This window comes from Apodemus sylvaticus, chromosome 3 (assembly GCF_947179515.1).
Source record: "Apodemus sylvaticus chromosome 3, mApoSyl1.1, whole genome shotgun sequence".
Taxonomy (NCBI): domain Eukaryota; kingdom Metazoa; phylum Chordata; class Mammalia; order Rodentia; family Muridae; genus Apodemus; species Apodemus sylvaticus.
Window position 1 is genome coordinate 123,745,869 of NC_067474.1, and position 25,347 is coordinate 123,771,215.

The 25,347-nt window shown below is 47.7% G+C and overlaps 1 protein-coding gene across 1 annotated transcript; it reads right to left on the reverse strand.

Moving 5' to 3' along the window:
• Positions 1 to 386: 386 nt before the first annotated feature.
• On the reverse strand, positions 387 to 14,846 carry Shisal2a (shisa like 2A). Its single transcript, XM_052175819.1, has 3 exons — positions 14,540 to 14,846; positions 8,894 to 9,033; positions 387 to 658 (listed from the first exon to the last, which is right to left on the reverse strand). The coding sequence occupies exons 1-3, from the start codon at positions 14,719 to 14,721 to the stop codon at positions 387 to 389; spliced, it is 594 nt and encodes a 197-aa protein (XP_052031779.1). The 5' UTR covers positions 14,722 to 14,846.
• Between the last annotated feature and the right edge of the window lie 10,501 nt (positions 14,847 to 25,347).

Genomic DNA, 25,347 nt, shown 5'->3' on the forward strand with positions numbered 1-25,347 from the left:
TGCTCCCTCTCACTGTGGTAGGGCCTGTGCTGTGCTCCCTCTCACCATGGTAGGCCCTGTGCTGTGCTCCCTCTCACCGAGTACCTTATCAGGGGCTCACTCCAGGACAGGGGGAGGGATGGGCAAGTAACTCTACCCCTCTGAGTATAGATCCCCACCCAGGGACTTTTACATCCACCTAAAGCGGGACAGAGAAACCACATAAAAAAACGAGCCAAGGCTTCTCAGAGACTCTACTGGGTCCATAACGAGACCTCGGTGCTTTTGCTGGGCAAAGCCCCCGGGTATCCCACCAGGCTCCGAAGTCTCTTTGGCTGTCCCCACCCCCACCTCTTCACCAAAAAAGATACTCCAGAAGGAATGATGCAGATGCATTTATTGGATGTTTATGGGACCAGTCCATGTGGATCAGGGGTCCGAGGTCCATGTGGGTCAGGGGCAGGGACCGAGGTCTCTTCAGGGATGCCTGGAATGTTGCTAGCAGTCACTGTGGCCATGAACTGGTTCTGGAGGAAACATCTGGGGTCCACGGTCTGCCTTTCATTGCTTTCCAGCCGAGTGTTTGAGGATGAATTCTGTCTGGGAGAGCTTACCCCTGGCACCTCCATCGGGATTGCTGTGTTCAAACCTTGGTGGTCAGGTGACTTCTCCTTGGAGCCTGAAAAACAGCAATCTGAGGTAGCTTCCTCCTCAGCCCCTTCTCCCCCACCAGCATCACACCCATGCCCAACTTCTCTGTTGATTACCTGAGTACCTCACTGTGTCCATGGTCTTCAAACAACAAATACTTGTTCACAATATACTGTATCACACAGTAGGAACTGCCCAAGTCTCTTTTGAGCAGGGGAGGTGATTGCTAGGAGAGAAAGAGCTGACCTTCACATCTCTACGAGGGTTAAAAAGCCATTAAAAACCTACAAGTCAGTCGGGCAGTGGTGGTACACGCCTGTAATCCCAACACTTGGAAGGCAGAGGAAGGCAGATTTCTGAGTTCGAGGTCTACAGCGTGACCAGACCAGGACAGCCAGGTCTAAACAGAGAAACCCTGTCTCAAAACAAACAAACAAACAAAACCCCCCAAAAACCCAAAACCCTACAAGTCCATTTCTAGACGAAGGCACAGGCTGGTGATACAGCCAACATATGGAGGAGCCACGCCTGTTTGTAAACCATCTGCTGTTCTCTGCTTTAAGAGCAGAGTCTTCCTATGGTGGCTCATAACTGTTTGTAACTCGAGTTCCAGGACATCCAATGTCTTCTTCTGACCTCTGTGGCAGCAGACACGCATGAGGTGAAGAGATAAACGTGTAGGCAAAACACTTATAAAATAAAATAAAAACACAGGCCAAAGAGAACAGATTGTAGCTGTGTGTGACACACAGCCCTGTCACCCAGAACCTGGGAGCAGAGGCTTGATGATTCCCAACAAGTGTGAGGCTAGCCTGGGCTACAAATGGAGGTCTAAACTCAAAAATCAACCCAAACAAACAAAAGATTCTTTCATCTTTCTGAGCTAGGAAGGAAGCTTGCTAGGCCTTTGATCCCCAACCCATTAGGGACATTTTCCACTCTCTCTCTCCTACCTCCTCCCCCTGCCCCTTCCCCTTCCCCTCCCCTCTCCCTTCTTACCTCTCCCCTCTCCCCTCTCTCTGCAGTGTGTGTCACTGCATCCCATGGTCACTTTTGAATCCTATATTCATCTGGGCAGTGGTGGCACACACCTTTAATCTTAGCAACTAGGAGGCAGAAGCAAGCCAATGTCTGAGTTCAAGGTCAGCCTGGTCTATAGAGCAAGTTCCAGGACAGCCAGGACTATACAGAGAAAGCCTCTCAAAAACAAAAACAAACAAACAAAAATCAAAATCAAAATCCCTATGTTCCCTGACACAGGTGCATTCAACACAACTGAGCATCCTTTAAAAGGTTTAAGCCAGAACGCCATTGGCTCTACACCTTCTCTGCTAAGCCCTTCATAGTTGCTGTGGGCCTCACCAGATTCGGCTACGCCCACCCTAAGGCCACGCCTCCTTCTCTAGGCTTTCGCTTCTGCTCAGACCAACTTCAACAGCCTCCAGCTGGGCTCCTCAGCCTTGAGCCCTTGGCAGTCACCAAAGGTCAAGCGAGTCCAGGAGCTTGATCTTCTTTGAAAGCGTCCAGTGTCTGATCGGTGACTCTGGCGGTGGCTGTCAAGGCCTTCCACGGGCTGGCCCTTCGCCCGCCTCTGCTCAGGTTCCTTATGACTCCCCTCAGGAACTCTGCTTTTCCACACTAAACTTCTCTGCAGCTCCCAAATGGGAGCATTCCTTTAAGTTTTCGAGCCTTCTTTGGGTTTACAAGTATATATATATATATATCTCATCACACTCAGATCGTGGTTTGAAGATGGCCAGAAAAGGGAGTTAGATTCTTGGGATTAAGTTACAGACGGCTCTGAGGTGCCATGTTGGTGACCCAGGGTCCTCTGGAAGAGGAACCAATGTTCCCGATGGCTGAGTCAGTGTTCCAGCTCCTAAAACACATTTTTTAAAAGAAAAATAACAGGACTGGTGAGATGTCTCTGTGGGTAAGGGCGCTTGCTGCGCAGTTTGGCAAGCAGAACTGAGCTTGGATCCCCAGAATTCAAGTAAAAAGAGAAAAAAGCTGGGTGTGGCCAGATAAGCATCCATCTCTAACTGCATACCAAGTTGTTGGAAGTGGACACAGGAGGATTGCTGGGACGTGCTGCTCAGTCAGCCTAGCTTAATAAAAAGAAAAAAGAAAAAGGAGAACGACAACAAGTTCCAGGTCTCAAGAGACCCTGTCTCAAGAAAACAGGCAGAGTGTGACGGGATAGGATGCCCGGTGTCCCCCTCTGTCCTCCACATGTGCTTGTGCCCACCAATGTGCACATACATGTACTACCACACACACATATCGCACAGAGACAAAGAAATAATAAGATGAGAGCTACTCAGAGTTGAGGGTGTAGCTCAGTGGTAGAGCACACATTTAGCATACGTAGGTCTGTAGACTCAATCCCCAGCACAAATAAAAGGGTGTGGGGTGTTCATTGATAATGCCGTGTATTTCAGACTAGCCAGGAGCCACGGAAACATCTCTAATTTTTTCTAAGGTTACTTTACAGATGAGATCAGAGCCCAGGGAACAGTCTGTCTAATAGGAAGCTATGAGACATTGTACCGTGTGACTGCCATCTCCCAGGCACCTGCGAGAGGACAAACACCAGAGAAAGGGGCGGGGCACCTGGCATGTGCTCTTCATGTACCTTAGAAATCTCGTGGCTGTCCTTTGGCCCTGTGGACATGAATCTGCAAGTAAGGTGACATTGTGGCATCAAAGGAATAGGTGGCTGTCAAAAGGAGTGCCCTACAGATGTTACCAGGGCCTGCCCCAAGAGTCTGCAGTGTTACCCAGGATGCTGCGGCTGAACAGCAGGAGCACCGGGAGCATCGGGAGCACCGGGAGCATCGGTAGCACCGTAATAGCTAACAAAGCATTCTGAAAGATGGAGGGAAATGACCAGGAAAAGAAGGAAACCTGAGAGAAAGGTGCCTGGGGTCAACTGAAGAGCCAGCGAATTCCGCATCTCTTCCGGGTCACGAAAGAAAAGGCTAAGCAGCCAGGGGCAGTTCCAGATGACGTCATAGCTTAGTAGGTATTAAAAGTGATCATAGAAGACCTCTAAATGGCAAAAACAAACAAAAAACAAAAATAAGCAAAACCAAAAACAAATGGCTGGAGAGTGGTTCAGCAATTAAGAGTACTCGCTCCTGGTCTAGAGGACAGTTAGGTCCTTAGCACCCACCTGGGAAGCTGACAAGGGCGGATAACTCTGGCTGCAGGGGAATCCCATGCCCCCTTCTGGCCACCGTAGGTGCTGTATCCACAGGCACAAACCCTCACACAGACACACTACTACAGACATAACTAAAAGGCAATTTTAAAAACATAAACAAACAAACAAACAAATAAATAAGCAATAAAAAGAAATAAAACCAGAGGAACCATGCCATGAGAACGGAAAACCGATATTAAATCCAGAGCACCTGGCCAGCTTCCTCTAAAGACCTCTGTCGTCAGACCTTGCTCCTGGAGTCCTCAGTCTGAACTTGGGATGAGCCAGGGATAACCAGCCTAGAGCAGGTTCTTTTCTGCTTGGAGATGAGTCAAAACTAGCTCATCAGTGACACCTGTGACTAACCGGTGATTCACAGGTGTCACTACAAGTGTGCTTAATCAAGAAGCTGTGGGATCCAGGGTGACTGAGCCCTCCCAAGGGTGGGGGTGGAGGGGTGGGAGTGAGGTGGTGATGGAAACCACCATGAAGTGTGGGCAGCTGTTGTAGAGAAATGTCTGTGGCTGAAAGGCTGAGGCTCAGCCAGACCACAAGCTAGCCTGGGGGGGGGGGTGTGCATGGCTGCTCCCCTCTGGGTTTCGGCATCCCTCCCGTATGCCAGAAGCATCAGGATCCCTGATTTCCGGATCCCTGTGGTCCCGGCAGGGAGAATGGGTAATTAACAACCTCCTTCCAGAGGAAAACTTTAGTTTTGATTTCTCTGGTCTCATTAACCAGGCATGGACTGGGACACCATTTCCATCCTCACTTCACTTGTATGGTCTCAAAAAAGAGTAGATAACAGCTGTCTGCCAGAGAAGCGGGGCTAGGTAGGTGCTTGCCGTCTCCCGCACAGGCAGAACAGGACAGCAGGACTTCAGTCACCCTTTGGGTCTAGCTGGGTTCTCACAAAGAACTGCACTAAGGAGCTACTTGGGCTGTATGGGGGGGTTTGTCTCAGGGGACAGTGTGGCTTTGCAGCAGGCTTTGCGCTAGATTCCCAGCACAGGGAGGAATGGAGGGAAGGGACGAGGAAGAGATTCTGTCTCTATTGCCTGTCAGGTTTGGGAGATGGATGGGACGGGGGGGGGGGGGGGGGGGTAGTAGGCAGAATCCTGGGGCGGGAAGGAAACTGTGTCCAAAGTGGGTTTCTCATAGTCACTTGTCAAGGCACCTGTCACTCTTGCTGCACGATTCAGAGAGATAAGGACAGACAGACAGATGGAGGCAGAGACAGACAGACAGACAGACAGACAGACACACACACACACACACACTCCCTCACAGCACAGTGATTCCACTCTAAAGCCTGGGAGATCTGGTTGGCATCCCAAACACACACAGGCTCACTATCTGTGAGGACTTGGTCACACCCCCTGCCAACTCTTGTTCTTTTTCTCCTATAGAATGGGAGCCATGATCAGTCCTGTCTTCCTGAAGAGCAAGACAGCAACGCAAGTGGGAGCGGGAGTCTATAAAGGGGGAAAGATCTGGTAAATACAAAGCAGTGGGCTCGCACGCCATCTCAGTTGCCTCTAGCCTAACGCTTCTGGGGTCCCGAGGAAAGGAAAGCGTAACACAAGCCAGACTGAGAGATGAGAGCTATAACAGCCAGAGAAGCAGAAGCAAACAACCAATAAAAGGTCAGGGGACTACAGTTCATTTTCAAAAATCAAGAAACAAAAAGCAAGAGCGTGTGCTATTAGAAACCTCAGTGACTGAATAACTTGGGTGGTGTCTGGGCACCAGGAAGCAGGAGGGGTGGCGTCCATGTACATCATCAAGGATGAGCTACGTGACTCTTAGCCAGAAAGGCTAAGATGGGATGTGGGCAGGGAGGCCCAGGGAGACCTGGAGCAGCCGCAGTCCAGGCTTAAGGACAGGAAAGAGCGCAGGACTCGAGAGGCAGAGAGACACTTTGGAATCCCAGGACGACAATTTACAAGCTGACACCCCCTTGGGCAGTTCATCCTGCATCTGAGACCCAGCCGTCACAGCTGTCCATGAGTGATAGTAACCTCACTGGGGCAGTTAGGAAGATTGGAATGGGAGCATCTCCCAAGAGTATCCGGCACAGAAGAAGGATACTTTCCTTGCTCAGCAACAGGGGTTGAGATAGAGCCGATCAGTCGCTCACGAGGTGACTTTGAACCTCAGTTTCCTCATCTGTACAATGGAAGTATAACTGTCCCTGTGCAGTTACAATGGAAAAAAAAAAAGGGACTTCCATGATAGTGCACTCAGGGAGGGTTTGTCCCTGTAACTCCAGCATGACATTTTAGCAGGCCAGCTGTCAGATTAGCTCCTTGTACAGATAAACTTTTAGTTGGTTTCCTCTGTGACAGGCTGTCCTGCTACTCCTCAAGGACAGATCATCAGACATAGAACGGCTGAGTTACAGGGCATACATGCTTTTAGTATAAGGAGGAATTGCCAAACTGCTCTACAAAGGAGCTTAAGCAATTTGTATTCTTGCCAGCAGTTTGTGACGTTATCCATTTCCCTCCAACTTCTGCACTATTAATTCGAGTCATTTCTGAACTTTCATCAATTTCCTTTTTATTTATTTGAAATTTTATTTCTTTTTTTAAAAAATGTGTATATTAGTTTGCTCATATATATGTTGGTACACCATGTGTGTGTAGTACCCTCATAGGGTATCAGATGCCCTGGAACTAGAGGTGGTTGTGAGGTGCTATGTGGGTGTTGGGTATTGAACCTGAGTCCTCTGGAACTGCTTAGCCATCTCTTAACTGTGAATCCATCCAGCACCAGTGTCTTTTTTAAAAAAAGGTATATCATTCCTTTCTTCAAAATCATCATCATCATCATCATATAATTTTATTATGTGTGAGTATATTATCTGTGGTGTATGTGGAGATCGGATCAATTCTGTGGAGTCAGTCTCTCCTGTATTTACGTGGTGCCCAGGGATTGCGCTCACTTGTTCGCTCAGCAAGACCTTCTGAGCAGCTCACCAGTCCGAAGGGTCCATCATTCTTTTTTTGTTGCTTTTTGTTTTTTGTTTTGTTTTTTTTTCCGAAACAGGGTTTCTCTGTGTAGCCCTGGCTGTCCTGAAACTCTGTAGACCAGGCTGGCCTCAAACTCAGAAATCCACCTGCCTCTGCCTCTCAAGTGCTGGGATTACAGGCGTGCGCCACCACCGCCCGGTGGGTCTATGTGGGTCTATCGTTCTTAAATTGCATTATCCTGATATTAAGGCTGATAATCTTTCCTTTTGCATTGTGAATTTTGTTGTTGTGGCTATTTGTTTGTCTGAGATAGTCTTATGGCCTCAAACCAAGGGTAAGAGTGAGCTATTGATCCTCCTATTTCTGTCTCTCAAGGGAAGGTATAACAGGCATGCACCACCACAGCAGTACTTCAGTACGTACTTCAAGTATTGATTTTGACGTTATGAGTACATTTTAGCAAGTAGGCAAGTTTAAAACATACAACCTGAGACTAGGGTGAACTGTGAGAATAGATGCTTTTGCATGCGCACCACCACACCACTCACTGCACAGGCATGAACACATACACACAAAATCTTTGCAGTCTCTCCTTGGTTTGTAACTTCTTCATATGTGATATCTTATACCATTTGTATTTGGCATAGACAAAGTTGTGAATTTGTTCTTCTGCTCGGTTTTGCTTCCTATTCAGGACTCCACAGGCAGCCAGATGAACCTTTCCACTCTCAAGCGTCTTCAGGATCCCAGAAGGGCTGCTGCTTGTTGCCTTTTTGAGTTAGAAATGTAATCTCTTACAAGGGCTAGCGCTCAGCTCTCTCCATCTCCCGCTTAGACTGAGGTATTATCCACCTACCCTTCTACCCGTCCTACCTTCCTGGCCCTGTTCCCTATGGCACCCCCAAGAGGGGAGCTTGTTCCTCATTCAGTCCTGGCCACACCTCTCCCTGTCGTCTGCCCCATCCTGCCTTCTGTCCTCTGTTTGCCTCATCAATACTGATCAACGATTATACATATGGTATCAGGCAGTTTCGTGCTCACACACTTGCCCAAGTTTAGTGGGCAGAAGAGTGCGGCTCTGGGAGGAAAGGCCTGGACTGGGCCTCTTTTCTCTTGTCAGCTGTGACTCCATGAGAGAGCCTTCAGCCCTCTCTCTACCTTGATTCTCTCGCCTGTGCTGTGCGGTGCAGACAACGCCCACATAGCTGTCGTTCACTCAACTATGCTGAGAACTCTTGGTCAACCCTGGCTTGGATCTTCAACAGTTCCTTGTCAGAGGTTATAAAATGTTCCATTGGGACTTAGGAAAAGGCAATACTTCTTCTTTGATCCCCTCTGAGGTTCTCGATGGCCCATGAGAATGAAGGGATGAGTACAACAGATTATGAAAACTAAAATACTGTTTTCAGCTTCTGATCAAATATTGATTTTTGAGAAGCAGCAAGTATGTCTTATTAGCTCTGTTTTGTTTTGGGATAATATGAAAATCAGTTTACACTCCCTAAGGCTAGGATGAAAACACAGTTTTAGAAAATCCATCCATGCATAATCTTTGTGTGAGAGCGCTGAAGACATTATAGACTCTGATAAGGGCTGAGCACATACAAGACACGTGAAGGGCACCTGAAGGTCATGTGAAGAGCATGTGAAGGGCACATGAAGGGCATGTGAAGGGTCAGAAATGTTCAGCTCAGACTTCCTGAGAAGTATGAATGTTCCAGTATACTCAGAAGTGAATGTTCTAGATCTTATTTCTTCTTCTCGTTTTTTCTTTCTCTTTCGTTTTTCTCCTTTGAGACAGGATCTCACTATGTAGACCAGGCTGACTTAATCTCACACAGGTCTGCTTACTTCTGTCCCTGAGCTGAGATTGAAAATGTGCTCTCCCAGGTAGATCTCTGTGAGTTTGAGGCCAGCCTGATCTACAGAGTGAGTTTCAGGTCAGTCAGGGCTACACAGACAAACAAACACACAAACAAGGTGCTCTCCCACACCTGGCCATCTAGACCTCAGTTCTAATTCTCTCTCCCACAAAGAAAGGTTTGATCTTGCCAATTACAGGACATCATGTAGCTTCTTTTTTTACCTGTTGTCTGTAAGCTTAAGCCGGAGTCCAGCTTTGTGTGAGGCTTCGAGCTGATGAACAGGTAGCAGAGCACACAGGCAGTGATGAGGAAGGCCAGAAGGACCACTGCTGCCACGGACAGGCCCACGAGCGCCCCGATGCTGGAGACAGAAGAGAACAGTGGACTGAGTGCTGGGCCTGGGGAGGCAGAGTGTTACCTAAGTGTGAGTGGTAGGACCAGTTTCAACTCTCCCCCAGTGTGATATTCCCACTGAGGAATATCAGTGGGGGTCATCTTCTGGTCTCTACGTGTCCCAATTACATGCATACACACACACACACACACAAATAAATTCTCACAAGATAATGGAAAGTGAAAATAGCAATGCAATACCAGACACAATACTCAGCCCAACTTAACTAAATATGTATAAACATAAGGTTGGAGGCAAATATAGAAGACTATTATCAAACTGCCTCTAGGTGTAATGTATGCTGTAGATGCCCTGGCCACATCCCCCTTGGGTCCTATCATGGAATATTCAGTGTAGGGTTTCAGTTGCTAACATCTCTTTGCCTGAAGGACTTTCTTAGACCCAGAGCAAAACTCAGTCTGCTCATTGAACAGGTCAGGAGTATAGGATAATTAATGCCTCCCTTCCTTGACCAGCCCACAACCACAGTGGTATATATGTATCCAGCTCTGGTGGTATAACTCTGAGGTATACATTGTATGCTGACCGGCAGAAGCTAAGCACTGGTCACCTCAGTGTGACTTGCTTGTAGAATAACCTATTCTTGCTGTTTTCTCTGTCTTGTTTTCCTACTTCTACCCGTGTTTTTTGGGATTACATAACTACTCAGCGGGTTGTAATGGCACATGACTTTAATCCCAACACTCTGGAGGTAGAGACAGGTGAATCTCTGTGATTTCAAGGCCAGCCTGGACTACATAGTGAGTTGTACAATAGCCAGGGCTGCACAGAGAGACTCTGTCTAAGAAACCAAACAAACACCAAAAGGCTATTTGTCATCAGCGCTTCATTTTAGAGCACAAATGAACACACTCAGGCTCCCCTTTCTTAATCCTTGGTTTCTTCCGACCTTTCCCACATGTTCCATATTATGTGCTGTTTTTTAGTTCTTGTCGATACTCTGAATGGTTATCTTGGGCCAGTGATTTAGCTTACTTGGTGAAGTGCTTGCTTGACCTGCAAGCACGAGGGCTCGTGTTCAACACCCAGAAGGAGTGTTCACAGGATAGTGCATACTTGTAACCCCAGCACTGCAGAGATGGAGACAGGAGGATCCCTGGGGCCCATTAGCCAGACAGTCTAGCTGAACTGGTAACCTTCAGCTAATGAGAGAGAGAGAGAGAGAGAGAGAGAGAGAGAGAGAGAGAGAGAGAGAGAGAGAGAGACCTTGCCTCAAAGGAGGTGGCTGCTGTTCTGGAGAGTCACATGTGAGGTTGACTGCTGGCCTCTACACATGCATATGCCCCTGTGTACACATGACTACACACATACACACATTAAAAAAAAACAATAGTTTTCTCATTTGAGATCAGTTATTGTTCATGGGCCTACAGCTGGCCCATGTACAGATGAGGAGGCCACTCTTTATGAGAGACATTTATGTGCACCAGGATGGGAAAGTGGCCTCTAAAGGAGAATTTTTGTGGAATGAGGGAGAAGACTGGAGAATGTGTCCCACACTGGAGATGAGTTAGGCAGCAAATGCTATCTCAGAAGTGCAACATCCCTGGACCATGTCTGTCTGAGGACTGAGGATATAGCACGGGAAAGACAGCGCTCTGAGAGGAAAAGTCTTATTTCAGTTCCAGATGGACATAAAATGATCAGAGCTGTCTGCTGGGGAGGCACTACCTGCAGAGGGGGTCGTCTCCTCCTGAGGAGAGGTTAGCACAGGACAGACAGCTGCCTTTCCATGACATCAAGCCTTGCTCTGCACCAAACTGGAGGCCTCTGCACTTAGGAGATTTCGCTATGCTGGTTCTGAGAGACAAAGACCCCCTGTCACCCCGAGAAAGCCTCAAGTAGCACTTCCAGAGCAGGCTCTTTTCAAACTTTGAAACCTGATTCTACCATATAGAAAGGGAAATATCACCTTGCTTTTCTGATGTTCACCCATCTCACCAGGTGACTGAATGAGGGCAGAAAGATTTGCAGCACCTGATTACCAGCTTTGCCCTTCAGTCTCACCAGGTGGTGGCCCGCAAGGGTGCAGAGAGACATGTTTCTGGTAACCTAACCACCAACTCTGCCCTTCTCTGAGGCTACTGCCTTCTGTCTCACATCCTGGCAGTAAGAAAATGGAAGGAGGTTTTTTGGCAACTGGGCCAGATGGTACAGTTACACCAGCCGCTTCTCCACAGGGTGTCTTCTCTGTCTGAGATGATTGGCTTTTAAAGTTGGCTTTTCCCCTCAAATACTCTCTCTTTAAGGATACTGTGCTCACCTGGAGACTTATTCACTTGCAAGAATGAGATTTCATGAAATAGGACCAAATGAAATTTGGAGAAAACAAGGTCTCCATACTGAAGCGATGGGGGCTTTGTCAGATGCATGTATGGAATTGTTTCAGAGTTCAGAGCACACTGATCAGCCAGGTGCCCAGAGGACCCTCAGCTGTATGCTTCACAATTATAAACTATGTTCTGTCAGAACCCAGGAAGTGGGCTGGGCAATTAAAAGCACTGGCTGCTCTGCCGGAGGACAAGCTTTCCGTCCCCAGCACGCACATGACAGTTCACAGTCTTCTGTGACTCCAGTATCAAGGGATCAGTCACCCTCCTCTGATCTCTGCAGGAATCGTGTGCTTTCGGTACACAGGCATACAAACATGCACAACACCCACACCCAACCACACCCCACACAAAAGAACCCAGGAAGTCACTTCACACACTGTAACCTTTACGATTCTTTTGGGGTCATGCTGATATAAGATCTGACCTTAGAGATCTCCCTATTCAACCCGCCATTAAAACCTGTTTAAGCCATTAAAGCATTCCACAAGGAGGTTTCCAAGGCAACGGGAGGAGTCACAGAAGTGAGCAGATAAGGGAGCGAAGGAAGGGGAAGGGCCAACCAGCTGGGGGTGGGAGGCCAGGGGGTTACTCATCTTTGCACCACGAGGGCCAGCACAGTATCCTAAGACAACCGTGCCACGTTTGCGGAGAGAGCTGAGTCTATCAGCTGTAAAGAGCCAGGAAGGGTTCAGACAGATGTTGAACAGGAGAAGCAGGATTTGGGATCAGACACACCTAAGTTTCCATCTCGGCTGTGTCACTTCTCTCCGGGGTACCCCCAGTAATAGCGTGACCTTCTTAAGTCTTCCCATCTATATAATGGAGAGATGTTGTAAGTTGTGTATAGGTGGAAGCCTGTAGCCTGCCCGAAGTCTCTCAATCTGGTCTGTGATAGTGCTAGAAGGCCAAGGGCACTTCCAAGCGTGTGTCCCACACTTACAGATGGAAAGGGGACCCTCGTCCACTGAGCACCTACTCGATGCATTGAGCACCCTCACATGCGCCGAGTCACTCCCTCCTCCTTACGCTGTCTCCTGCCAGTCAAGCATTAATACTGCTCTTCACATTTTCATTTATTCTTTGAGACACGATCTCATCCTGGCCTGGAACTCACTATGTATCCCTGACACCCTCAACATCACCCATAGTCTTTCTGCTTCAGGTCTCGCAGGAGCTGGGATTACAAGTGTGAACCAACATGGGTGCCTAAAACTGCCATTTTAAAGTTAAGAGAGAGAAAAAAGAAAGAGTCCACGAGATTTAACAATTTCTCCAGTTCACAAGCGGGTAAGATAGAGCCAAGGTTTGCACCAGGTTCTGAACAGACAGTATTAACTTCCTTCAGCGCTTACCTCCATTCTAAACACACAGGGAAACGTCAACAGGTATGTGCTGTTCATGTAGGTACAGCAGCTGTCATTAAATCAGTGGTTCTCAACCTGTGGGTCACGACCCCTTTGTGGGTCAAACCACCAGAAAACAGAGATATTTACACTATGATTCACAACAGTAGCAAAGATTACATTTATGAAGAAGCAATGAAGTAATTTTACCATTGGGGGTTACCTCAACATGAGGAACTGTACTAAAGGGTTCCAGCATTAGGAATGCTGGGAAAACACTCAGCGTTAGCGAATTTGTCTATGATATGCCCAGTGCCCTGGGCTCTATTCTCAAAGCAAGAAGAATAGAAGGTCCTTTTGCAGGGAATAACTGATTTCTGTGTCCTCAGTGCCTTGTACAACAATCCTGTAGCAAAGATTATAGTGACTGAATGAATGAATACATGGGGTCAGGAAAAAAAACTGAGTATGATTCCTTGGGTTTTAGACACTAACCAAATGTGCAGAACGATATCCTTGTCATTTGAAAATTTTAGAATTACAGATTGGACATCTTAGAAAAAGCAATCTTTGTAGTTGTGATTGGTGTATATCTAGTTGGTTTTGTCTCGCATTTGGTCCCTGCCTGTGCCTTAATCAGAAATGGAGATGACGATCGGTCATTTCCCCACCTGGTAGATAAAGAGCCAGGAAGACTCAGAGACAAGGCAGCAGCCTATGACGCCTGACGCCCCTTTCCCGCTCAGAAAGCACATAGTCTTCTGCTCACATACTGTTAGGGACAGAAAACTCCATGGACCACCCCATTTTTGCTGACACCTCTTTTCCAGAGCAGGTGGAGAATCAGGCTCTACTTTCTGGGTTCCTCTGGGGACTCAGAGGGATTAAGATCTACTGCTCTCCAGCTGCAGTTTCAGGATTGTCAGAGTTGGCCCAAGCAATCCAGTCTCTGAATGGCCAGGGAAAATGAAGTATTTGCATCCAGACCCCACTATTAAAATGGTTGGAGTCGGCCTCTGCTGTGGCATTATTATGCCACTGTGTCACACCGAACTCGCAGGAAGCCCTGACCTCTAGGTTTATGAGCATAGGGTTCACCACCAGGACTCAAGTATAAATGTCCAGTGAGAGGGAAGGGAAGGGCTGAGGCTGGGCTGAGAGGGGCTTGGGTTGGAGTATCAGGAGAGGACGAAGGTTTGAGGTTGTGGTTGGGATGCAGGTCTAAAGGTCACTAAAGTCAAGATGTGGGTAAATAGCTGAGACGGTTGCTTTACAGGCAGGCATGAGGAGGAGGCTGAGGCAGGTTAGGATTGTGGTAGTAACAGGGAGTCAATAAAGCTTGGGTGGAACTGTGCCGGTAGCCAGAACAGCATCCAGATCTGAGCGCCTGTGTGAGGACTAAAGGTAGAGTTTGGGATTCCTCTGTATGTCTGACGATACAGACATATTTGCTGTTGGGTGAGGGCTGGCTTGTGATTTGGGATTGTCTTGAGGGTGATGGCAGAATGAAGTTCAGAATAGGGCCAGAATGAGTGCTTGGGGGTAGTGCTGGTCAGGTTCAAATCAATGGTTGGGGTCAGGATGAAGGAGTTGAGATGGGGCTTCCAGGGTTTGATGTGGTACAAAGTAAGATTAGGGTTAAGTGTTGGCGATGAGGAGTAAGGATGACTTGAGGGAAGGGCACTTGGATGAAGGTGAAGGCTTTACAAGAGGCTGGCCTGGGCTAGGGGGCTAAGATGGGAGAAGGGGTTCAAGGTGAGGTTAGGGCCAGGGTACCTGAGCCACCACATGTAGTTGTGCTCGTAGGGGAAGAAGCTGTGCGGGTCGTCGCAGCAGTACTTGTGGTCGCGGAAGCCACAGCAGAAGACAGCAGCCGCTTCGCCCCCAGGCAGCGGGCAGCTGAAACCGCGCACTACCTCCTGCTCCGCGCTCACGTAGCTCGAGCAGGCGCCGCTCATCGCGCCTCCTTGGACCCCCGGACAGACGGCGGGCGAGCGAGGGACGGCGGCCGGAGACCCAGCTGAGCCCGAGAAAGAGCCCGAGGGCCAGGCAGGCAGGAAAAGTGCGCAGGTAGAGGCGCTGCAGAGAAAGGCACGGCGGAAAGGCGCGGAGGCGCGCGGTGAGGACCGGACGCCCGGGGACCCGGTGGCCAGGTGCGCGGGCGCGGAGGCAGGGGTGCGCGCGGGGATCCAGTCTGGGGTGGGGGCTGCCTCCTCGTCCCCGCCGCCGAGACCAAGCAACAGCCAGAGAGGCTAGGTGGATATTAGAGCCTCTCGCCTGTGCGAGGTACAACCGAGCGGGCCGCCAGGACCCTTCTCTGGGCAGTTGTGTGCTACGCAGGAGACAGGCAGAATGGAGTCCTCTGGGGTTGATGAACGATACTCCATTTGTCAAAGCAACCCGAAAACCAGGGTTTTCATTGTATAGACGGCAGCTGAGATTCAGAGACAAGTCATTTCCCCAGACTCCCGAGCTCATGGGATTTGAACCCTGTTGTCTGGCTGGCTCTCAGCAAACCTCTTTACCAGCGTGCTTCGTGTGTTCTACACTGGCCTGGATGTCTTGATGACCTGCTTCCGACTCCCAAATACTGGGATTCTGGGTGTGCGCCCACGCTTCTCCCCAGTAATATTTTCGGAGTCTTCATTGCTAGCTCCCCCCCTTCTTTTCTTTCCTCTCCTGCTCCCACTTTGACACAGTGTTTACACACACCCCGTTAGCACTCCCTGCTCTTGGCCAAGGACAATAAGGCCATTGTCTCAGGAATAAGCCTTTACCCCCACCTCAATTAGGGGCTGCTAACCTTCACAACTTGTTCCTAGACTCCAAGGGCAATGTTTTCTTTCCTGTCTGAAGGTACTTCAAGAACCTCAGTTTCTCCAGTGTATCTTGAGAGGGGGAGAACAAAGATCTCTGAGGACTTACTCAGTTCCTCAGAGCCTTCGCTCTCTGTTTTCACAGAGGAAGATGATAGGAATCAGTGTGATGCTTCGTCCCTTTGGTGTGGTGTGGTGTGTGTGTGTGTGTGTGTGTGTGTGTGTGATCATGGATCTGAAGGGGTCTGAGTGTAAGCCTAACTGACTCCTTTGTCCTGTAAGGCCATTGTACACCACACCTCTGACCTGAAGGTCAGACCCGGGCTGGCCCTTGAGAAACAGGTTTGGTGGAGGAATCAGAGAGGAATCATTAGGGAAGGATCCACACAGGACCGTGGTAAAGGGGAAGACAGGGATCCTAGACACAGAGGGGCTCTGTGTGAGGGAACAGGGAAGGTATTAAGAGGGTAATGCTTTTAAGGGTCAGCAAGAACAATAAACAACAAGGAGCCAGATCTGGTGACCTATGCCACTAGTCCTAACTATTCAGCAGGCTGAGGCAGGGGGATTGCTTCAGCCCAGGAGTTTAAAGCAAGCCTGGCAATACAGATCTCATCTCAAAAATGAGCAAAAACTTACGTAAGGTTTCGTTACCAATTCCTCAAAATCAAGAAGAACTGTTAACATCCCCAGAAAACTCTTCGCTTGAGCTATTATCCCTGAAGACTGGAGCTACACTATTGAAGGTGCGTTTTGACCTCTGTTTACCAGAAGGGACGAAGGGGAGAAATCCTTTGAGAACAAAGGAGGCCTCTTAGAGACACGGTCAGCTGGCAAAACTGAGAAGACAATTACCCAAATCCTTTTCCAGTCAAGAATTAATTTCTTTCTCCTAGAAACCCAGAGGAAGGATCATGCCCTCAAGAGGAACCAGCACAATGTCACACAGCCGTCAGTGACCCAAGTAGGAGCGTTGCCATGCCTGCTCACCCAAGAGTTCTATAAACTCCTGAGGAAGCTTATGGGCTGATATTAATAAGGATGTTTTTAACCACAAAGAAGAAGTTATTTAGGATCGTGAGGCTGTCAGTTGTGTTGAATTGCAATTTAATTCTGCAGTTTAGAATGTCAGAAGATAGAGAGTGAGCCCACTGAGCACTGTGCGTCCGAGGTCGTTTCTATAGTGACAACATTGTAGATGTTATTACTGTGCTTTTGTTTGTATTGCTTTGTCCCTTGTCTGGATTCTGGAAGAAAATGCTGAAGTGCAGTCGGAGGCCAGAATTAACAAGGGTGTAGTTTTCCCATGTGTGTCCTCAGACCCGCTACACTACATCTGAACGTTCCGTGTGATCCTATATGAAAATCGCCTATGGTCTCTGGTCTAGCTCTTTCCTTACCATGTTCCTTGGTCACACCCATTATGTTCCCTCATGATATTTTCCTGAAGATGTTTATTGCTCACCTATTATATGCCAGACAGTCTCTCATCCTGTAAGCTATGTCTGCTTAAAAATGTGTGTGTCTATATGCATGTCTCTGTGTGTCTATGTATATGTGTATGTCTGTGTGTCTGAGTGTGTATGTATGTGTGCCTCTGTGTATGTCTCTGCGTGTCTACATGTATATGTGTGTATGTATGTGTATGTGTATGTCTGTGTGTGTATCTGTGTGTATGCATGTATGTGTGAATGTGTATCTATGTGTGTTTATATGTGTATATCTGTATATGTTTATGTCTATGTGTTTATGTGTGTATCCATGTGTCTATGTATGTGAATATGTATGTATGTGTGTATGTGTCTGTCTGTGTGTGTGTCTCTCTGTGTACATGTATGTTGTATGTGTATGTGTGTGTACATGTGTATGTGTGTGTGTCTGTGTGTATGTATATGTGCATCTGTGTGTGTATATGTGTCTGTGTGTGTCTTTGTGTATGTATGTGTGTATGTGTATGTGTGTGTGCGTGTGTGCACGTGTGTGTGTCTGTGTGTCTCTCTGTATACATGTATGTGTGTATGTGTATGTGTGTGTGCATGTGTCTGTGTGTGTCTATGTGTGTATGTATATGTGTGTGTCTATGTGTGTGTTTGTGTATGTATGTGTGTATGTGTATGTGTGTGTGCATGTGTCTGTGTGTGTGTGTCTATGTGTGTATGTATATGTGTGTGTCTGTGTGTGTGTTTGTGTATGTATGTGTGTATGTGTATGTGTGTGTGCATGTGTCTGTGTGTGTGTGTGTGTACTCATGTGCTGTGCCATGGTTTGTTCTATCTCTCCATCATGTAGTTCCCCACATCCTATCTTTCTACCATGTGGCGATGAAGTACATGTTGCTGGGTTTGATGTCAAAGTGTCAATACTCTCTGAACCATCTTGTCAGTGTGAAAACAGATTTAGAGTTAAGTGCTTATTTTCCCATTTTGCAGCAAAGAGACTGAGATTCCTAAAGGTTAAGTGAGTTTTCCAAGGCCATGCAGGCAGTGTTCATCAGCATTCTTTCCCGTTTCTCCCCCAAGCTGCAGTCCAAGCTGTGCTCTTGCTTTTCCTTGTATCTTCTCACAACAACTGGACAGTGGGTTTCTCTCCATCCAAAAAGAAAACTTAGCTACTGTAGTGTACACACACCCACACACACACACATCATGGGGGGGAGGGAGAGAAAGAGAGAGTAAGAGAGAGGGAGAGAGAGAGAGAAAGGGAGAGAGAGCTCACAGTTGGGAGGCAGAGGCAGGAGGATTGCAACAGATTCCAAGTCAGCTAAGATAGGCAGATCTCTGAGTTTCAGACCAGCATCATCTATAGAGAGAGTCCCAGACAACCAGGGCTCCACAGAGAAACCTTGCTGGAAGAACAAAAAACAAAAACAACTCTCCAACAAAGAACAAAGAAAAAAATGCATACATATTTGTTATAAAACAAAAAATTTGATAATGTCAATAATCAAAAGAAGCCGGGCAGTGGTGGCACACGCCTGTAATCCCAGCACTCTGGGAGGCAGGGGCAGGTGGATTTCTGAGTTCAAGGCCAGCCTGGTCTACAGAGTGAGTTCCAGGACAGCCAGGGCTACACAGAGAAACCTTGTCTTGAAAAAAACAAATTAAAAAAAAAATCAAAAGAAAAAAATCCACCCATAGTCTCATTACATACTCCCATACACACACACCTCACCCCCCACCCCCTATCCTCACACATACACACACATACTTTGGCAGAAACAAACACATACATCATACCCATACACACACACACACACACACACACACACACACACACATACACCCCCCCCCACACACACACACAAACACAGACACAGACAGACAGTCTCTGGGTTTCTCCCCTTCCCCTGCAATCCCACCACCAATTATGCACCAACTTTACGGATAGGAAAACCACATCCTAGACAGGACTAGTAAGCTGCTGAAGGATATACAAGTAATAAGTTCCAGTCACTACTGGGTGACAGGAGCAGGTCACTTTCCTTCTCTGCTTTGGAGCAGGAGCTCAAATAAAACGAGGCAGGCGCGAGGCAAGCATCTACACTGAGCTTTTCTGAGAGATCCTCAAAATTGCTCTGTTGACTTTGGCTACCTGGTTGAGAGGTCAGTTCCTCTAAGAATGGGGACAAAGGAACATCCCTCAGCCTTGCTCCTTCTCCCTTGGTGGGGATAATGGCCTCAGTCACAATCGATGGAGCAAACCGAGTCTACAACTTCAACTACCAGGTCGTGTGTGTGTGTGTGTGTGTGTGTGTGTGTGTGTGTGTTGTGGGTTGGCTCCCAGGCTCCCTGGGGACAGAGACAGACAGAAGTGGGGGAGGGACAGGGAGAGGAAAGAGGGAGGAGAGAAGGGGAGGGGAGAGAGAAGTGAGAGGAGTAAGAAAGAGAAAGCAGAATGAGGGAGAAGAGAAGGGAGAGAGAGAAAGAGAGAGGTCCGAGAAGGAGAGGAGAGAGGGAGAGAGACAGAAAAAGTGAGATGGAGGAACAGGGGGAGGAGCGAGAGGAGCGAGAGGGAAAGGAGAGAAAGAAAGAGAGGGAGAGAGGGGAGAGAGCAGGAGAGAGGGGAAGGGAGAGAGGGGGGAGGGAGGGAGGGAGGAGAGGAGGGGAGGAGAGAGGAGGGGAGGGGAGGAAGAGGGGAGGGAGGAGTCTGTACAGCTTTTGGCACGCAGCCATCGACCCTATCCCTGTCCGCTCCACGTGGGAGCAACCAGCTGTTCCTGTCGCTGGAGAAACAAAGGAAGGGTGGGGCGGCAGCTTTCCCTTCACTTCCAGAACGACTCTGTGTCTCCTGAGACAAGTGACCTGGTCCATCTAGGACCAGTCAGCTATTCCAACCGTTTCCTCAGGTTTTTAATCGGGTGTGTTGGTTGCTTTACTCCACAATCTTTAAGACACACACAATGACAAAAGACTAAAACAAAGATGGACCCTCTAGTTAAAGGGAAAAAAAATCTTTTTTAATCAGTCGGGCTTGAAGTTCCCCTCCCTCACCTCACCCCACAAACCGCCCGAGGGAGGGCTCTCCAGAGCTCACTAACGCTGGCGCCTGTTTTGGATCTTGGTGTGGAGCTGCTTTTGCCTTGCCTGTGGTTTAAAATTTAAACATAACAATGCCACGATTCTTTCAGAGCGAGTTTTCCACCCAGCCTTCTGTTTAGGGTCTCTGTTCATGCCGGGGCTCCGGCTCTAGCTCCTTGATTCATTTTTGCTGTGGTATAAATTTTCTGCTCCCTTCTGCTCACATCATGGAATGTTTAGTTCTTGGACATTTAGGCTCCTAAGTTTTTTCCTTCTCCCTCTGTCTCTCTGTCTCTCTGTCTCTGTCTCTGTCTCTCTCTCTCTCTCTCTCTCTCTCTCAAGCCCAGGGGCAGAGGCAGCAGGCAGATCTTGTTGATTTCCAGGTCAGCCAAACCCCATTTCAAAAAAACAAAAATGAAAAACAACACAAACAAACAAACAAACAAACAAACAAACACACTTTTTAAACATTGCCAAACTGTTTACCAGTTTGGCTGGACAGTTTTGTCTTCATCAATAGTTTTGTTTCTTCACAAGTACTTGACATTTGAAGCATTTTTTGTTTTAGCTGTTAATATTATTTTTAAAAGGTCTCTGTACTTTTCCTTATGTGTGAGTGTCTGTGCATACGTGTGTGTGCAGTGTAGTCAGAGGCAGAAGAGGGCCCTGGAACCCCTTGCATTGGAGCCCTACAGCTGTGACCTGAACCCAGGTCTTCCACAAGAGCAGTCGGTGTGCTTAACCACTGAGCCATCTCTCCAGTTCCTGACATTTGTCTCTCTGAATCTTAATTATTGCATTTAGCATGGTGATCTCCAGTTCCATCCGTTTTCCTGCAAATGACACGATCTCATTCTTTACAACTGACAAACAAAAACCCTAGTGTGGCCAGGCATGGAAACCAGCCATTCACAGTGCCATTTCCAGGGGATCTGATGTCTTCAAGTAAAACACTCATGCACACAAATTAAAAAACAAAAAATACAACTCAGGAAAACCAGGGAGAACCCACATATATGTGTAACAATTCCAGTCTTTCTGAGACCCTGGGATGTGAGAGGTGGAGAGGAGAACCAGGAGTTCAGGGTCAGCCATGGCTGCATGGAGACCTGGAAGCCAGACAGAAATACATAACCACCTGTGTGAAATAAGCCGGACCTGGTGGCTCATGGCTTCAATCCCACCCCTTCAGAGGCAGGCAGATCTCTGTGAGTTCAAGCCCAGCCTGGTCTACATAGCAAGGTCCAAGTCAATCTGGGATATTTTGAGACCTTGTCAATAAATAAATAAAGAACAAAAACTCCATTGTTCATGTTTTACACTTTCTTTATTCAATTTTTAAATTACATTTCTTTTTTATTTAATTTTATGGGAGATGGGGGCACATAAGCTAAGACTTACATGTGGAGCTCAGGGGTCTCTCCTTCTACCTTGGTGGGTCCTGACAATTGAACTTGGGTCATCATGTGGGGTGGTCACAAGTACTTTTATCTTTTAAGCATCTCCCTGGCCTGTTCTGCTTTTGGTGGACATCTAAACTAATTTCATACCTTGACAGCTAGGAATAGTATGGGAAGCCTTTGATCCCAGTGGTCAGGCAGGTGGATCTCTGTGAGTTCAAGGCCAGCCTGGTCTTCAAAGTGAGTTCCAGAACAGCCAGAGCTACCTCCCACAGACAAACAAACAAACAAACTAACTGTATGGGGTGTGTGTGTGTGTGTGTGTGTGTGTGTATATGGCTGTCTAATATGTCTGTGGTGTCCTGACTTAATAATTCTTGTACATGTATCTGGGTGTATTATCTGGGTGTCTAGCTGGGTCATATACTAGTTCTGTTTTTAGCTTTTTGAACGAACTCCCCAGCAATCTCCACAGCGGCCACACTGTTCGCACTCCCATGAGCAGAGAATAAGGGCTCCTTTCCCTTTGCGTCCTCAGCATTTGATTTCCCCGGGTTTGGATTTTAATTTTTTGAGACACGATCCTTGCTAAATAGCCCTGACTGGCCCAGAATTTGCTGTATATACCAAAACGGCTTGGATATTGGGAGCTTCTCCTGTCTCTGCCTCTTGAGTTCTGGAATCAGATGTGTGGACTTCCTCGCGTGGCTGAGAAGCATTTAATTTCCAGTCATCTCGTTTGTGGAGATCCAGTCTCAGTATGTAGCTGGCAGGGTTGTTCAGGTCATCTTGATCAACCAACCATCTTTACAACAAGATTTGCTGATGAACCCTAGATTTCCTTCTTTCCTTCCTTTAAAAAAAATTAAAACTATGTATGGATGTTCTGCATGCATGTATGCCTGTGTACCACTTGCATACTTGGTACCTACAAAGGCCAGAAGAGGGAATCAAATCCATTAGAAATGGAATTACAGATGGTTGTCAGATGTCATGTGGGTGCTGCATTCAAACCTGGGTTCTCTGGAAGGACAGAGCAGTTAAGAGCCTGCCCTTAATGGCTGGGCCGTCTCTCATGCCTCCAGTCCTGGATTTTCTGCAAACATTTTTCTCCTACGGGACAAGTCTGAGTCAGCTAGTCTGACCTTGGGAAGTAACCATCAGAGGCCAGAAGAGGTTGTTGGGTCCTCCGGAGCTGGAGTGCTGTGAGAATGATCCGTACAGGCCATGGTGCATGTTGACAGTTGGTTCTGTGTTCCACCATGTGGGTCCTAGACAGAAATCAAGTCATTATGTTTGTTGGTAAGCCCTTTTACCTGCTGAGCCACCTCACCAGTCTTGCAGTACCCTGCCCTCCACCCTTCCCAGTGCATTTTGAACATCTGCTTTGAGTCAGATGTTTGCTATGCTCAGAATACCATAGAGATAAGGCCCAGAGATAAGGCCTGAAGGAGAATTTCCTCCTAGGCAATGGACTGAAGTTGGGAAAGAGCCCAGCAGGCGTTCTCGGTCAAAGTGCAGTGGAACAGATGGGTTGCTGGGGAGAGTTTTCTAGAGCATTTTTCACCTTGCAGTAGGAAAGATGGAACCTGGCAGTGGTGGCACACACCTTTAATCCCAGCACTTGGGAAGCAGAGGCAGTGGCAGGTGGATTTCTGAGTTCGAGGCCAGCCTGGTCTGCAGAGAGCGGTCCAGGACAGCCAGGGCTATGCAGAGAAACTTTGTCCCGAAGGAAAAAAACAAAAACAAAAAAACCCAACAAAACAGAACAAAATTGGAAAGATGGGTTGGAGTATTTGGACGAAGAAAATGAACTCTAAGGATGGTGAATTCCCATATCTCCCTTAATCCCTCCACCTTTATCCTCTTTTGTGGCTTCTTCCTGTTAGTATGCAAATGTGGAGGCCACTACCACAGCAGTGAACAGACTCCTGTAAAACCAGGAAGCAACCGGATGAAAAGGGGAGAGGTCAGAGTATAGGTGACCCTGCCTCCTCAACCTCTGTTCTCTCTCTCTCTCTCTCTCTCTCTCTCTCTCTCTCTCTCTCTCTCTCTCTCTTCTCTTCCTTCTACCCTTCTTCCATTCTCATGTGTCCCAGGCAGAGGAAGACCTTGAATTCCTGATCCTCTTTCCTGCGTCCTAAGTACTGGGAATTCCAGGCAGGTGTCACCATGCCCTCTTTAAATCCTCGGTTCTCGTCTGGAGACCGTATAGGATAAACATTTTATATTCTAGTGAGCTGGGTGTGGTGTGGCTAGGTGACTGAATTTTTGTTGTTGCTGGGTTTTGTTGTTTTGTTTGTTTGTTTGTTTGTTTTGGTCTTTTGAGACAGGGTTTCTCTGTATAGCACTGGCTGTCCCGGAACTTGCCCTGTTTCAGGCTGGCCTCAAACTCAGAGATCCACTTGTCTCTGCTTCCCAGGTGCTGAGCTTAAAGGCCTGCGTCACCACTGTCTGGACATAGGTGGTTGCATTTTAAATGATAAGACAGGGCACAGGAGGAATGTCGTTGGGATGGGCAGCCTTCTTGGGCCATGTAGATGATGGCGACCTCCTAGGGATGGCAGAGTGATTGTCCTGGACCGCTGATGAAGTCATAGCAGAGCAAAGGGCTGGCTTTTTCATAGGATGAAATCAAGATCTCTTTCCTCCTGGGTTCCTCTTAGAGCAGGGAAATCTGTGTTGTTACAAAGTAGCAGAAACCACAGATAAAACCAAGGACACAGGAGCTGGTGGAGGAGTGGGCAGGAGAGGAAACTTGTCTACCAGTTTTGTTTTGCCATACCTTAGGCAGGATTTCTTAAAATATGGCCTCTGGACCATGTCCAATATAATAATCATTACAGTGGGACCCAGGGATGTGAAAGGAGGTGCAGTTCCCTCTAGCAACCCCTAGGTTGGTCCTGATGGAGGTTTCTCCTTCCACGGTGTCTCCAGGATTGCCTGTCCTCCAAGAAGCCCCCAGAGAAGCCTGCTTCCACCAGTGATGGCTTCCTCTGCCTCAGTTTCCTCCATGTATGCCAGGCTATGCCATGCTGACTCAGCTCACTATCAGTCCTCACATAGATCACTAAGTTGTTCCTGAACTGGCCAGTCTACCTTTCCAGACTCGTATGACTTGGCTGCCGGCAGTTCTGGCTCCATCAAAGCCAAAATCTTTCTTCCTAAGCATTTTTGCCCAAGCTACTCCATCCATTAGGACTTCCATACCTTAATCTCTAATTCTTTTTAAAAATTAGAGCTCACAGCTTTAATGTCAGTTTTCAGGGAGGTGTTCTCTGAACTCCAGAATAGGCCAAGAGCCACTTGTGTGTGTTCCCATGACTCCCGGCTCTCGGTGCTTGTCCCAGTTGTAATGATTAAGTAATTGGTACTTATTTGTCTCTCCCACTATTCTAAGTCCCCACAGCTGGGCATGTGCCTGTTTTGAGCACTGATGTACCCTAAGAACACAGCAAGGGCCTCACACTTGAGCAGAGCTCGAGAACTGTTGTCGATGAGTGAACGTCTCCTTGAATTCTGATGCTCCAGGACACACTGTCCCTTGGCCGTTCACTTTTCCTCCCTCCATCATCTGTCCAGCTTGAAGACAACATTGCAGCTAGTAATGAGCATTGGACACAGGATGCACTGATATAGTAGAAAACCATCCGGAGCTGCAAGGAGAGCTCAAGGAGCGGTCAACAAAAGACAAAGACCATTGTCATGACTGCAGCCATCGATGGCGCCTAACTCACAAAACCTACTAACCAGAGTCTATGGCTGGCAATCTGCACTAGTGCCTCTCATCTACAGCACTTATCTATGGTGAGCTGTGATCTGGAAATATTAATGAAAATACTCAGAAATAA

What these genes read in the sequence shown, in the direction of transcription:
- Shisal2a (XM_052175819.1), bottom strand. Translation starts at nt 14,721, where the DNA reads ATGAGCGGCGCCTGCTCGAGCTACGTGAGCGCGGAGCAGGAGGTAGTG. An exon ending in AACTACATGTGGTGGCTCAG is followed by an intron (nt 9,034 to 14,539) that starts GTACCCTGGCCC and finishes TTCTGTCTCCAG; the next exon opens with CATCGGGGCGCTCGTGGGCC. An exon ending in CTTAAGCTTACAGACAACAG is followed by an intron (nt 659 to 8,893) that starts GTAAAAAAAGAA and finishes GCTGTTTTTCAG; the next exon opens with GCTCCAAGGAGAAGTCACCT.